The sequence below is a fragment of the Ostrinia nubilalis genome, chromosome 21 (assembly GCF_963855985.1).
Source record: "Ostrinia nubilalis chromosome 21, ilOstNubi1.1, whole genome shotgun sequence".
Lineage (NCBI taxonomy): Eukaryota > Metazoa > Arthropoda > Insecta > Lepidoptera > Crambidae > Ostrinia > Ostrinia nubilalis.
In genome coordinates, this window is record NC_087108.1 from 13,057,233 (window position 1) to 13,073,061 (window position 15,829).

The 15,829-nt window shown below is 35.8% G+C and overlaps 1 protein-coding gene across 1 annotated transcript; it reads left to right on the plus strand.

Moving 5' to 3' along the window:
* The first annotated feature begins 1,707 nt into the window (after nt 1-1,707).
* Nucleotides 1,708-15,675, plus strand: LOC135082106 (clavesin-1-like). Its single transcript, XM_063976858.1, has 7 exons — nt 1,708-1,867; nt 7,840-7,973; nt 11,874-12,027; nt 12,493-12,651; nt 13,294-13,387; nt 14,418-14,634; nt 15,435-15,675. Exons 2-7 carry the CDS (start codon nt 7,844-7,846, stop codon nt 15,584-15,586), a joined length of 906 nt encoding a protein of 301 aa, XP_063832928.1. The 5' UTR covers nt 1,708-1,867; nt 7,840-7,843; the 3' UTR covers nt 15,587-15,675.
* The last annotated feature ends 154 nt before the right edge of the window (nt 15,676-15,829 follow it).

Consider the following 15,829-nt stretch of genomic DNA (forward strand, 5'->3'; position numbering starts at 1 on the left):
ATTTATTAAGGGAGAGTCCGCTAAGGACCAGTTTTTTTCAATCCCATTTTACACATAGTTTTCTTTTGTTTTTGCTAATGTCCATGGTATATAATAAAAGATACATTATTCAACTTACTATTTCATAAGTATTAATTAACATGATTGTTGTATATTTAGCACAAATCAACAAAGTACGAGTTCAGAGCTTCGGTCCAATTTAGCCAACCGGTTCGATAATTTGTACCACAGGGTTACTAAATTGGATTTCAATAAATTTCAAGCCTATAAAAATACTATGGCAAAATATTATACGATACATTCTTAACAAATTAGGAAACGAAAAGGAACAGTAGTTAATAACATAGACAATCGATATTGTTTTACACGTTATCACGATTTTGAGTACAAGTTTTGTAATTCCAATTATCGTAACGCACACTTGTATCTAATCTACTTTGCCAGTCTTTTGCTCTCATTTATTGTTAGTCAAACATAACTACGCTATTATAACTTCAAAATATGATTTACTAAAAAAAATTTCAAAACCCTTTGGTAAAGTTCCATACAACTTGATGTGGTACAATTTAGCCGACTAGGTGATAGTGCTTTTAAAAAATCGGTAAAAAATATAGCTTATAAATACCGAAAAATGTTTCAAATAATTGTAATCCACACTAATTTACGCTTCTAAATAATATATTAGAAACACCCTGTGATTAAATTTAACAAAATTACAAACTAAACATGTATTGTCAAAAGTTACTTGAAAACAATGAAAAAATTCTTTTCAAAATAAAACACACGTGTTTGTTGTCACGGCAAAAACCACATGGCCGATATTAATTGATTTTAGTTGTGTATCGCTTAGTGTTGCAATTACAGACATTCAATAAATACTTTACGAAATATGAGGGTGGTACAATTTACCCGGCGGTACAATATACCGAACTCTCCCCTAAATTGTCATGTCATAATTGTGTTTTGTCTACCTACCCTATTTAAAAAGATAAATCGTTGTAAGCTATTATAATAACGAGAAGGAAGTGGTTTTTTAAATAACCATTATTTTGTAATTTAAAATAACATATTGTTTGCCAAAATTTTCCACCCACAAGGTCACGTGTAATTATATAATGTAGATTACAATAAACTATACCTATTTATTGAAATGTATCCCTCAATTTTGTTCGCACAATTTGTGTTCCTTACCGAACTTTAAGTATTTAATCTAATATTAAATAACAAGTTTAAAAAATTACTAAACATTTTTAAAGGGGACATTTTAGCAGGCACACAAAATTACTTATTTTATGTTTCGGCTGAGCACAGTAATTTTATTTTCATTTTAAATTACAACCATGAGTAGGTACCTACTTTCCGCTGTTTTGCGAATTGTTAAGTGTCAGTTGTCTGTTCTACGGACTGATATGTATTGTTGTTTTTCTTCTTTGTTACTTGCTTACATTTTTATTTATTTTATTTATTTTATTTTCCTATTTTCTATTATACGAGTAATTTCATAAGATCTACCTGAAGATTTCTCTTATGTATAGCGACACTTTCATGAAATCATAAAATATGTATTGTGTAAAAATAAGAGAGCTTTATTTCAACTTTAATTCAACTTAACAAATGCTATAAAATCGGTGTTATTCCAAGAACCAGTGTGGAACAACACACTTGCTGGACAAGATCTGAGTCCACCACTATCAGTGCAGTGCAGCGCTGACTCCGTGCGCACGCGCCGCTGTATCATTATTTCATTAAACCATCGCATCATTAATTCCGTATCATTAACCCATTATAATGATTCGAGATAGCTCCGCGTGATTCTCGTGTAAAACGGTTGATTCATAGTTTTCTTGGGGATTGCTTTTTTAAATTGGTAAGTAAAGTTTTCTTTTAATTAAATGAATGCAGTTACTAACTTAATAATGACAGAACGATATAACCTAAAATAGGCTACAATTTTATTAAAGCGAAATGAATAATTTAATTTGACTGGTAAGAAGAAATAGTTGTTTTAGCTTGAACCAGGAATCAAACACGGAACTACATAATTATTAGCAGACTACAGAATATTATGTGTATTATTATCGCTTTGTTCATATTTCGTTTACTCTAGGAATATTTTCTTTGCTCTACCAAGGTAATTCATAGTCTACTACAGTTAGACTACTGTACTCCGTGGTCTATGAGCAAACCCCACAAATCTGATAACTAATAAAAATATGGATGATTGGAATTCGACATAATTATTCGGAAATGGAAGTCTCACACGTTATTTCACTTTTCATTTTACAAAAACAATTCCTTTGTGGAAATAGGATTTAGATTATTTACTTCAGTTTTGAAATGTTTTTCACGTAGGGCTTAATTACTTAATTTGATTTCAATTAACTAGTTTTAACACGTCTGTCCTATCAGACCGATGTCAATACAAAGGTAATTGTTTGAATTGGCCGCTGCGATACAAGCTTTCTAGCTTAGTGCAGAGACCGCCAGAATAAACTGTACATGTGACATCTTTGAGAAATAAATACTTTTTTACTTTACTTTACTTTACTTTAATTCTAAAGCTATTTACCACACTATTCCCTGCGCATGTAAGTAAAACTATTTTCATTATATCAAGCTTCTATTCCATTAGTTACAATAACAAGTACGTAAATTACTATGGAAGATAAAAATAAAAATGGATACTTCAGACGTCTAGTAAAATGTTGGTGAAGGTTAGAAACTAGCATTGTTTGTTACCTATTGTTCAGAGGCTGTCAACACATTGTGTGTATGTCATAGACACTAAAAGGAACCTATTATTGTATGTTTTATAACGTAATATTGTGCCAAAAATATTTGAATGATTCATTAATATCAAGAATTGAAAATCGTCACCACGGGTCGAATAAATTAACGCAAGAAGGAAATCAAGATTTTAAATAAGTATTTAACGGTTAAAATTTTACATTTTATTAGGTACCTAACGGGTAAACTTTTACAAATACAAATACAAAATACAAATACAAAATTGTTTATTCAGAATCAGGTTTGAAAAAACAGGGTTTCGATTGGGGTTTTCTTTTAAGTATAAGTAGATACTTGTGTTAGAAAACCCCGCTCTCCATTTACAATAATTTACATTATGAAATTATACAGCTAGGAAATACCATGCATATCTATTGACTTATTTTACAAGTAGGAACTGAAAATTGTGTGTGTGTGTGTGTGTGTGTGTGTGTGTGTGTGTGTGTGTGTGTGTGTGTGTGTGTGTGTGTGTGTGTGTGTGTGTGTGTGTGTGTGTGTGTGTGTGTGTGTGTGTGTATGTGTGTGTGTGTGGTTATTATGTAGTAGTAATTTTATTAATTTATTTAATGAAAAGTTAAGTTAAGTTATGTGTTTGCATATTTAATTAATATTAATTTTAGGTTAAATTCGTTTTGGGAAGCCTATATTGTAAATTATATTAGATTTAAATTTTTAACTTTACCTTAGTTTATATCATGCAAAAATGTTTCAGTCTTGTCATAGCTCCAAGTTTTCAGCAATGTCGTAAGATGCATTTTGCAAGCATAGTGATTCATAGGGTAGATGTTCATAAGCTTGTTAAATTTATTATACAAGTGTGCAGATCGTACCACAAATTGTCTCTGAGCATAGAGTGTTTTGATTCTAGGAGAAGGAGCTACGTTATGTTTACGTCTTTTTGATAGTTTTGTAGGTTCATAAGGTAACGTTCTATGAACCCTCAAGGTAGAATTAAGCATATAGAGTTGCCGAACCGTCAAGATATCACTTAATTTATAAAGCGTTTCTGTTGGGAATCTATAAGGTTTAAAGTTCATTACTTTTAGGAGTGCCCTTTGCGCTCTTTCCAATTCAAGGAACTTAGTCTTACTAGCACCTCCCCAGACTGGAATGCAGTAAGCCAAAAGCGATTGTGCCAGAGCAATGTATATTTGGTTTAATAGCTTTTTATTAGCAACATGTCGGAGTTTTTTAAAAATCCACATAAGCTTCCTGATCCTACCCATCATTAGATCTATTTGGGCATGCCAAGACAGCCTCTGGTCAACCACAACTCCTAAATATTTTGTATCTGTCACCTTACTAATAGCCTTACACGAGCACGTATTATATTGAGTATGACAAGAATGAATGCGAATATTAAAATGACTGTCGGGTTGAGATGAGTTATAATTAGTGAATGCTATATAGTTTGTTTTATCAGTATTTAGTGTCAGTAGATTGTCTTTTAACCAGGTAGCTATATCCGCAAGTCCCACTTCTGCATTATGACGTACACCCTCCCACGTGTTACCCACAAAGACAATGGCAGTGTCGTCTGCATATGAAAATACACGTCCAAAATTAATAGTCATATTGCAGAGGCTATTGATATAAATCAAAAATAACGTTGGGCCGAGGACACTGCCCTGTGGGACACCATACGTCACGCTGCTTTCGTCACTAATGTACTGGCCTATTTTAACCTGCTGTTTGCGCTCGCTGAGATAATCTACAAACAGTGACAAAGCGACTCCTCTAATGCCAATATTTTCCAGCCTTTGTATAAGAATGGGAACAGAGACAGTATCGAATGCCTTTTTCAAGTCTAAAAATGTTGCAATACATTTCTGTCCCTTATCAACACTTTCTACAACATGAGACGTTAGTGCCGTGACTGCATCTTCAGTCGAAAGATTTCTCCGAAAGCCGTACTGTGATTCTGATAGAAAATCAATTTTGTTTAAATAATTTACTAGTCTTTTATTTACTAATTTCTCTACTAATTTAGATATTGCTGTTAAAACTGAGATTGGCCTATAATTCGAGACGTCACTCTTGTTCCCATTCTTATAGACAGGCGTAATAACTGCTCTCTTTAATGCCGCTGGAAAAGTCCCCCTTTCAAAACATAAATTAACCAAGTGGGAAATTATAGGTACTACTATTTCATTTGCTAATTTCAAAAATCTAGTGGGTATGTTGTCAGAACCCGGGGCACTCTCGGATTTAAGGCTCATTAGGGTTAAGTAAATCTCTTCAGGATCCGTTTCCAGAAAAACAAAAGATGCAACTGGTGAGCTGTGCAACTGGTTCAAATTACAGGGTTTTTGCAAAGAGGGATCTGGTGTAATTTTACGAGCTAGAGTTTTGCCAATGTTTGCGAAGAACATATTCACGTGGTTAACTGCTAGTAGTGGAGTTTCTTTCGAATCCAATAAATCTAGATTACTTGTTTTATTTGTGTTACGGCTGGTTATATCATTTATTGTCTTCCAAAGGGTTTTTGAATTTTTACTATTTTTTGCTAAAAGTTCTCGTTCATATTTAGTCTTTACCTTTCTAATTAAATTAACACAAAAATTTCGATACCTTTTGTAGGTGATTTTTAAAATTTCGTTAAACGGGTCAGATCGTGATTTTTGCTGCAAGTCATTTCTATTTCGGATACATTTTAATAGTCCTGGTGTAATCCAAGGTTTAATCAAGCGGTCTTTGGAAACTATAGGCTTTGTAGTAGTGCTATTAATTAAACATTTTTGTAATATAGTTATTAGGGTATCAGTCAGTTCAGCAGGATTATTATATGTAATAAGATCATTTATGTTACTTTCTTTCAGGCAAAGGATTGCCTTTTCGTAGTTAACAATTGTCTGATATTTTGTTTTATGGATTTTAGGTTTCATGGTACTGCTTAATTTTAAAAATATCATACGATGGTCTGTTACAGTGCTATCAAATGCCACAATAGATGCCGAAAATATGCTACTATCTATTTTTAACATGAAGTGATCAAGACAAGTGTGTTCCCTTGTGGGCAGTACGTGGCCTGGAAGGAGACCATGCATAGCAAGCATATTGAGATATGACAGCTTATTAGAACGTTCATGTGAGCTCATGGGACGTTTTTCAGTAGCGTTAATATTTATATTGATGTCGCCAGTAACAATTACATTTTTATTGTTTTTCAAACTTTCCAAATGACTGTTCAGCGAGTTTAAGAAACTGTCTGTATTTGTGGTCGAAGGAGAGCGATAAATACAGAGAATTGTGTGATTAGGTAAAGTCACCTGCACGCACGATGCATCCGTCAGTTTAATTTCTTTTATGCTGCTTTTGAGTGAGGTTTTCAGATAAACGACTACTCCGTCACATTGGTTGAGATGGTTAGTAGTAGAAAACGATGTATAATTATTCAATGCCGGAATTTTACGTCTTATTACATTTAAAAGCTCGCTTCCACGTCAAGCTGTAAGTACTAATTTAGTTAGTACTACCAGATAATAATAATAAGTACTATAATAAAAACTGTCGCGTTTGAGTTCCGTAGCTCCAGTTTGAATTAAATAAAATGTATTTCTCAAAAAACTGCAATTGAGGAGGTTAGGTTATTTAGTTTGGAAGCGTTAGGTCAATCTGCAAATGACATGGTTAATTTTTTTCTACACATGCATTGATATTCGCGATTTTGAAAATCCAATGATTTAATAGAGGTTTCAAAGATCACATGTCATATGTTGTAGTTATAATTTTTTTATATTTTCCTTTTTATATGTTTTATATCCAAGTTTAGAAAGGAGGACATTGTGTTAGCCACTTGACATTCCCACGATGTAGGATAATGTTATTATTTCGCTCACGAGTCCGCAACATGCGGGTCAAAGGTTAACTTAACTAAACGACGTTACTTGGAGTTTTTTTTTTAATTCACTTAAACAGTTACATTTAACCAAGTTTTAAGAAACACTGCCCAAACTCAGTTATAAGGTACCTACATACAGTACATACGTACAGTAGTTTTTTTAATTACATATGTATTCGTTACAAAATTTTGTAGTCATTAACCTACGTCAAAAACGAACCGGTTTTTATGTAAAAACTGGCATTCATTAAATATTTACAAACAAGCATGTTTAATGGGAAGAAATAAAGATCAATGTTCGCTATACCTGGTAATGAAATAAAAAGACAGCATAATAAAAATATGTAAGTCCAGAAAATAACTAAACAATCAATAGTACTTGCCGTGAATCACAGAAAATGGAGTGATGTTATGTTTGCCATGAAAATGACTTTCAAGTATGAACAATGATGCATAACAAGCTAAACAATGTAGCATATTATTTAATTGTACCTATCACTCACTACTCTACTGGGAGATTGTTATTTAATTAGTAACTTCGGCTAATTTTATTATTGAATAGAATAATTGTCTGGGAGTTTTCGGAATCCGAGACAGACCGAAATTCTAGCACGAGTTGGGAAAAAATAGATTATTATGTCTGTATATTACTTCCTCACACTTGAGCAGGCAAGAATGCGACGCGAAAGTGATTTTTTTCTTGCGCTTGGACATGGATGGACAAGCATCAGATTAAATAACTTATTCTAGAAGTAATAACACGCATAATGTGCAGAGGGCAGAGTACTAGAAAATATTTTTAGTCGCAAACCATTCCGCGGCGGGTAGTTTAGTGACACTCGTGATAAGGTGACATTGCAAAACGGCAAAAACTTTCGTTTACCAAACATATTTTTTCATAATGTATTTTAATTTACTCTTAAGATCGACCGTATGCATTCGAAAGAACATTATTTAAGATTATTTGAGATTTTCTTGCATTGAAGAAAAATGACACCTCAGTAATTACCTACTCTTTTGGGTAAATGACTCTTTGAAACGTTACAAATTAATTTGCCTTTCGATTACGCAAGGAGCAAATTTTTAAACTGACAGTCTAAATGCGCATTAAAAATAACACAGAATATACCTACGAACGAATACAATATCGAGTAACTGGTAAAACGTTGCCTTTGCTCATCGTCATTTCATTTGTAACTTTTCTCTTCCAGAACCATGTCGGTGATAAAGGCGTTTCCCCTGGAGAAGGAGTTCGAGAAGAACCCTGATGTCAGCAGGGAGGACCTGGCCAAGCTGAGGGCCTGGCTGAAGACGCAGCCTCACCTGCCAGGGGAATACTTGACAGGTGAGAACTGAAGATTAGGATAGGAGTACTTATCCAGCTCTATAGTGACTGACGCCATCAGTATACACAGCTGCACTCAGGAGGATTTGATGAGTGCTACTGACAACAACGCCACTCTTGTGGCGGAGTTTTGGGCTGACACTGTGTAGGTTTGTTGTCGACACGAAAAGAAGAAGAAGAAGTATACACAAACGATGCTTGCTTATGTGAAGCAGCAAATCAAACGCACAGCGTTGAATAGAGCTTTGTGATTGGTTCGTGTGTCACCCTGTGGGTCCACGCGTACTGTGCGACCTCATAGTAATGTTTGTGAGTAGGTACGGGCGTGAGTTTATTGCGCTGCTTCCTCTCAGCACTAGCCCATTTATTGTCCCGAAGCAGTGGTAGGGAAAATACTGGGACGTGTAAAAGTGTTTTATAAAAGCCTATTGCAAAGATAAAAAAAAAATGAATTTTAATTTAATTTTATCTGACTTTACTTACTTCACTATATACAAAGTGACGCAATACAGATACGAATTCAAATGAAATTCAACTTTATTTTTTGACACTTTTAAATTTCTTGGTGTTTGTTTTACTTCCATTCGCCCTGTATCTGAAGAATTAAATTAAAATCCCTAGATAGCGATCGATTATCAGTTATTACCATAATTATATCTTGAGTGGTTAGTTAAGGTCTATGCTTCAAGGAAACTCTCTGACGCTATAGAGGTCAGCTGACGTTTTGAAACGGCCGGCTCGACCAGTTGTTTTTTGAATTTGAGCCGTCCATGTTGACCTTTTTTGATTTGTTGTTACGCATGTGATTATTTAAATATTAATTAAAATGTTTTGGACTATCAGAAGAATGTATAGCTGTTGATGATAAACATAAAAGTGTTGCTCAACATTTACCATAACTTTGTTTTGATGAAACACATAACTACGATTTTTGTGCGACGATCCTTTATGAATAGTATCTACCCGTACTATTCATAAAGGATCGTCGTAAGCTTGAAACCTAGAAAACCGTGCTGAAATTGCAATAGTACTTTTTTCAATACAAGGAAGTTTTTTTAGTTATCTTTATTTTTATACGAAACAAAAATATCTGCAAGAGATCGCTCTCTAACGATAATACCGCCAAAATATAAGTACCTATTAGGGTGGTTCTTATTCCTACGAAAAAAATTTTATTCTTATATTTTGCGGGGCACCACGTAATTTGAATATATACCATATGAAAGTCTTTCATTATTATTTTTTTAATTTTTAAAAGACATTTAGGGGTCGCTACCAAGGTTTGAATTTTAATTAAAAACACGAAATCTTTATTTGTTAGATTCATTTATTTTTAGCCAAAGCCAAGTAAAAATATTACAAAATTATTGTTGTTGCTATGAACTAAGATATTATGTACAATGTACATATTTGAATCAATTATTTTTAAGATATAAGAGTTTACTTGTTAGTATCTCGACGCGTCGGTACCATGGTCGGTACAGAAGAGGGGTTGAGGGGAGAAGGGGACAAGAAGCGATTGTCTATTCTATCTATGCGATGTTCATTTGCACCTAAAATGTGATATAAACACTTAAATAAAACATTTATGAAACCATGATTTAAGATCTTCAAAGCTTTTTGTAAATATTTTGACAGCTGGTAGCGACCTCTAAATCTTAACCAAAAAAAAAACAAAAAAAGCTAATTTCATATTTAGAGATATATAATCGAATGAGAAAGTGCCCCGGGGAGAATTCAAAAGTCGAAAAATAAGGACCACCCTAGTACCTATCTATTTATTCATGAGTATTTTTGCAAAAGTGTCATTTCAAAGAATCAAGCAATAAATCAATAATTCGTTCTAAGGAAAACAATGACTAAGTTATTTACTTAATAGGAAACAATGTTAATTTTCATTCAAAGGCTAAATGCAGAAGAATAACGGGTTAAGTGCGTGTCGGAACAGATTAAAAGGGTTAAGTAAAATAGTTTTAACCCAGAAACAAAAAGAGAATACGTTCAAAAATATCATAAATTATTTGTTAAATTTGTGAAATAAAATAGTCAGGAAATTCATAAATTAATTTAAAACGGTTCATTGGCTTGTAGGTACTCTTATTTCCTCTTTCTCCTACAATTTATTAGTGAGTGAATAGTAATTGAACGAAATAAAATACGAACCAAATTAGGTAAAATCAATTTGAGCTTTCTACAGTTCCTCTACGCGTCTATGATATCAATGTAATCTGTGATATAGCAGTGTCGTGAATTAGTTTTGTTCTAAAGTTTGTAGTAGTTATACTATTACCCCCCTTACTAATAAAACTTACACGCTCGTTGATCAGTGTTTTAAAGTGACGTTTGTATGGAAATGTCATTTTAAAACAGTTATCAACAACTGTGTAACTTTTTATTAGTAAGGGGGTTATTATTCTGTGATATAACTACAAAACAATGACAAATCATAATTTTTTTCTGTTTGCTCTCTTAACTTATGTCTGAGATAATGTCAAATCTACATTTTGATGCGCTATAGGCTCAAGCTCAGAGAGGCTTTTGTCAAGATTCGCATTGGTTATGAGGTAAAGAGCCCTTAAGGGCTTACTTATTTTACTTCACAACCCTAAAACAATGATAAAGCTAATCTTTAGTTTGCATGACGAAGGGATTGCATCGCATAATAGTTAACTTGTTATGCAACGTAACTGACCAATGTAAACTTTAGTTTTTGTTATTGTAGGTACCTACATTGTTATATCTACAAAATGTTTTCATTTACGATGTTTTTTTTCTTATTCAACATCCTGAACTATAACGCAACTACTTCTAGGAATTAGCAAAATTTAGTTTATGCCAAGAAAAAAAAACTAATAACTAAGTCAGATAATAAAGATAAAGAGTTGTGGCGACTTCAAACTCGCTTCACTAGTTTGCTGACGTCATATAAATTTATAGCAATTTACAAAATCTGATTCGAAATATAGCTTCTGATTTGTTGCGCAAAAATTAGCATTACGTCATGGTCAAAACAGAGCCTAATGAGAATATTTGTATACTGCGTATTTACTAGTCATAGAGCTAAAAGCACTGAGGTATAAGATGAAAACACAATGCAAGAACCTAACCTAAATGCCTAATGAGATAACTGAAGCCCGGTCCGTGAGCACGTAGAATTTTGTCCAATGACCCATAACCATAACTACCCATCCTTATCGCTCGCGCGTTATTATATTGCTGTCGCGACTGTGCGACTGGCACCCGCAATGAGTGTGCGAGCGCGATAGCAACATAATTACGCGCGAGCGATAAGGATGGGTAGCTAGGGCTTATTGGACAAAATTCTACGTGCTCGCTCACGGACCAGACTATAGACCTGGAAGTTGCGACTTGATATTGGGCAAATCCCCACGAACATGCCACTAGGCTTTGGACTTTTATGAGCAGTATTTATTACATGGCGCAACTTTAGACTAAATAGTTTAATAAAACATTCCTCTTTAGACCTGCCCTCCTAGACAAGTGGTAAAACGTGGCAGTTGTATTGTCGAAAGATGGTCGAAAGGCCTTTTTTGTATGGAGTAACTTACAACTTACAACGCACAATGACAACGCATTGTATTTTCGATTCGAACAAAAAGTGTCACTTGCCTTTACCTACTGAACCTGCTGTTATTATTTAAATGTGAAAATGGAAGAGCAGTTCGATAAATGATAAGAATAGCCAAAATTGTCTCACGTAATTAATGGACGCCCCGTAACCGTCAGAAATGAAAGCACATCGCCAGGAGAGCTACCCTCGGAGATGACATCACCCCACTATGTACCTCATCAGCGCAACCACGATCACTCTTGACAAGAGTGCCCGACTAAGAAGAAGAAGAAGACTTAGATACTAATTAAGTACTATTCCTACCTCAGACCTGGACCTGTTGCTGGTGTTCCACTGCTGCGAGCGCAGCGCGGAGGTGGCCAAGCAGGTGCTAGACCTGCACTACACGCTGCGCACGCTCTTCACAGCATTCTTCAAGGACCGCGTCATCGATCGGAAGGTCGACCTGTGTTTGAACACTATGTAAGTCTTATGCCCGTTTTCACCATCAATTCCTAATTTTTAAGTGACCCTTTTTTGGTTACAGGAATTTTGTTTTCAAAGGGGTCACTTAAAAATTAGGAATTGATGGTGAAAACGGCCATTTAGTATTTAACTGGGCAACTATCATCGCATTGCTTTCAGTTAGTCTATTGGAATCCACTTTAAGCGACATTTTGGTGTCCTTTGATCACCCATAGATAAGATGTCCACTTTGATCACCTAGGCTTATTTCGTTAAATGGCAAGGGGTATAGCTATAACCCGGTCGAGTTAACTGCACACTCTGCGTTCGCCTCGTTCATACCAGAGCGTCGAGGTGACGTAGCGGCCGCCAGGTGCGCAGTTAACTCGACCGGCTTGTAGGTTAGGACTTAGGAGGTATATGGACGATATAGCTATAAAACTTTGATGAAACGTACCTTAATGTAACATTATTCTCTTTCAGTCTCTACGCGCCAATCCCCACGCCGACCAAAGAGGGTCACCGCTGCGTCTACCTTCGTCTCTTGGATCCCGACGCTCGCCTCTTCTTCTTCCCCGACGTCGTCAAAACCTTCATGATGGTTTTCGACCTCTGGCAGCACGAGGAGGGGACCTGGCCAGGGTGGGTAGTTTTTAATGAGAAAACTACAACTATAGAAAGCGCTAAATTAGGATTGAAATGGAAAATGACTGTCCACGATTATTTTATCACCTTTTAGTAAAACAGTTTTTGGACAGTGCATTTTGTAAAGAAATAATGCCCGTTATATCGCGGATTCACTAAAATCCAGTAAGTTTTAAACGTTCAGTAGCAATAAAACTAGAAAAATAATAATAGCAATGATTTTTTTATCCACAACGAGGAAGCTCTAGGCCTGTATCTCACCTGATGGTAAGTGACGATCAGGCCGAAGGTGGAAGCGAGCTTCACCCGGAATCCTCAACCACGGAGGAAGTGGCTATCTTACCTCTAACTGCCGGAACACAATAATGCTGTTAACATTGTTGCTATGGCGACAGACTTAGGTAAGATGGTGGTAGCTAGCCAGGCGGACTTAGAACAAGCCCTACCACCAACTAAACCGAACAGAAAAATCTGCCCCCACTGGGAATCGAACCCGGGACCTCTGCGTCTGAAGCAGGTGGTCTTACCACTAGACCACAGAGGCGGCTAATAAGCGATTTTATAAGGATACCGACAGACTGCAAACAAAAACAGCTTTTACTGACCTACGTAATTGATAATGTATTGTTACTGTTTCAGGTTCGTAATCATGATCGACATGGACCAAGCTACCCTGGGCCACATAGCGAGGCTAGAAATCATGACCATACGACAGGTGCTCTATTTCTTACAGGTTAGTATCATCATAAAGAAAAAGGTGCGGCCAAACTCGCGTGTAGCCTATGTGCGCGAAGGCGATCAGTGTGCTTACCATGAGTTTACGTTACGTTGTGCTCGCTAGCGACTGCTTAAAAAAATGACATTAAATGTATGTCAGATTGTACAGCGCCCTTAGCGGCTACTTTCAAGAACTAAAATCTTCATAGATTTTTTTGACGTACTCGCTAGCGAGCACACCTAACGTTAACTCATGGTAAGCACACAGATGAATTTGTAGCGACGAGTTCACAGCCGACGCGAGTTGGTTTGGCCGAAGTTAATTTAATACATTAATTTTACTCGTACCTACGATAGATTCCAAAGAAATCGCAGAGATGATGTTCACATTGTAACTATGTAAATCCGTTGTACATAAGTCCAATGGAGAAACGACTATCGGAGAACGCTTGAAGAATCGTCTTTAACTTGTAAACATTCTAGTGTATGATGTAACAATTTACACATTCTCAGAACAGTTAAATTAAGTATTAAAAGCTATAATTATAAAAACTAACAAGCAACTGACAGCAATTTGTAGCGGACTTTGGACGACAAAGAAAATACAGACTGCATGCTGAAGAGAATTTAAACGTCTACCCACAATTTTATTTTTATTTCTTTTTTCTTTGTGAATGACTTTGGGTGGAGTCAATGCGTTTTTTTTAAATAACGTTAACGTTATTTTATTCAAGTGTTTAGTGAAACATATTATTATTTTCATAATTATTTTAAAATTATACTTATTAGAGAGATAAAAAAAGAAGAAGACATTAGAGAGATGAAAAATGAAATTATTGTTTGTATCAGAAAGTCACTATTTTCTTGTGAGTACTGATAGTCGGTCTTTTAGGAAATGTTCCATCTCAGTTTATTCCGTGCCAAGAGAAAATTATTTGTTTTTATTTAGCATTATTTGCAATCAAAGATAATTCAAATTCAAAACGTTTATTGCATGTCATGCAAGATAAGTTTTACGTTCCCTATAAATATTTCTTTCTTTCCAGGAATGCATGTTAATGCGCCTCAAAGGCGTGCACTTCCTCAACGCGCCGCACTTCATGGACAAGCTGATGATGCTGCTGAAGCCGTTCCTCAAGAAGGAGCTGCTGGAGATGATACGCATCCACCAGGTCGGCGCCGACACGCCCTACGAGCATCTACCGAAGGAGGCCTTCCCTAAGGAGGAGGGCGGGCAGTACAAGGACCATGCTACTATCAGAGGTGAGCAGAAGGGTAGCTATCATCATCATGATATGAGTATGAGTGCTCCTATTTATTGACCATAACATTTTTATCTCAGGTTTAACAAATTTTTAAACTTCACCGCAATGTTTTAACATGTTTTAACTAAAACTTCCTCGAATTTTGTTAAGATTGAAGCAAGGATTACTCAATCCACATGCACATACCATCATCATTTCAGCCATAGGACGTCCACTGCTGAACATAGGCCTCCCCCAATGCTTTCCATGTTGTCCGGTTGGTAGCGGCCTACGTTCAGCGCCTTCCTGCTAGCTTTATTTAAGGGTAGCTATAATTGGAAAAACTACCCTAATATCCCTACCAGTGGGGATATGTCAGCAGGGAATATGTGGATTAGGGGAAAATTCCCCTTTATGTCCTCCACCAAACAAAGTAATAATTACATTGCTCATATTCCATATGTCCCAAATTCCCAACTGACTAAGGTAGTATGGCCTAGTATCATACTTGGATTTTTTTTCAACTACTTACAACTGGTTTGGTTTGGAATTTTGCTAGATTGTTCCTACTAATCCGCACTGGTTGGCATTACCTAGTTAAACATGAAATTGAAATTACATATTTAAGTATTAATTGGCTTATTTAGATGTTTTTTTTTCATTTATCGCTATTAATGTGTGTGGGAATCGAACCCAGAACTGCTGCTACTAACTTTCTAACAATGGACCATGGTGGGACCATTCTACACCCGAGTATCAAAACTCCGTGGATCAAATGATAGACCAATTTTTAATTCCTTTTTTTCTTCCCACTTGCAGATGAGCTGATTCAGCGCTTAAAATCCAACCCCGACTTCTTCAAGGACGAGAGCAAGAAACGCGTCAACGAGAACCTTCGGCCAGGGAAGAAGACCACCGTCGAAGACTTATTCGGGATCCAAGGCAGCTTCAAGAAGCTCGATATAGACTGATCGTGCTTGTTAGATAACAGTGCCAGTTTTGATGTCTACCTACTTCATTATCATCATCAGCTAGTCCAGAATACGCGCCACATAAATAGTCTTATCAGTGCCTCTACCATGAGTTGCCATCGAAAACTTGTATTCGTATACTACAGTCGATAGAGTTTAAACGTGGATCGATGAAGTTTGCATTAAAATCATACCATGAGTTCAAGTACCGTATACTTTACTCGCCAGCGATAATTCGATGGT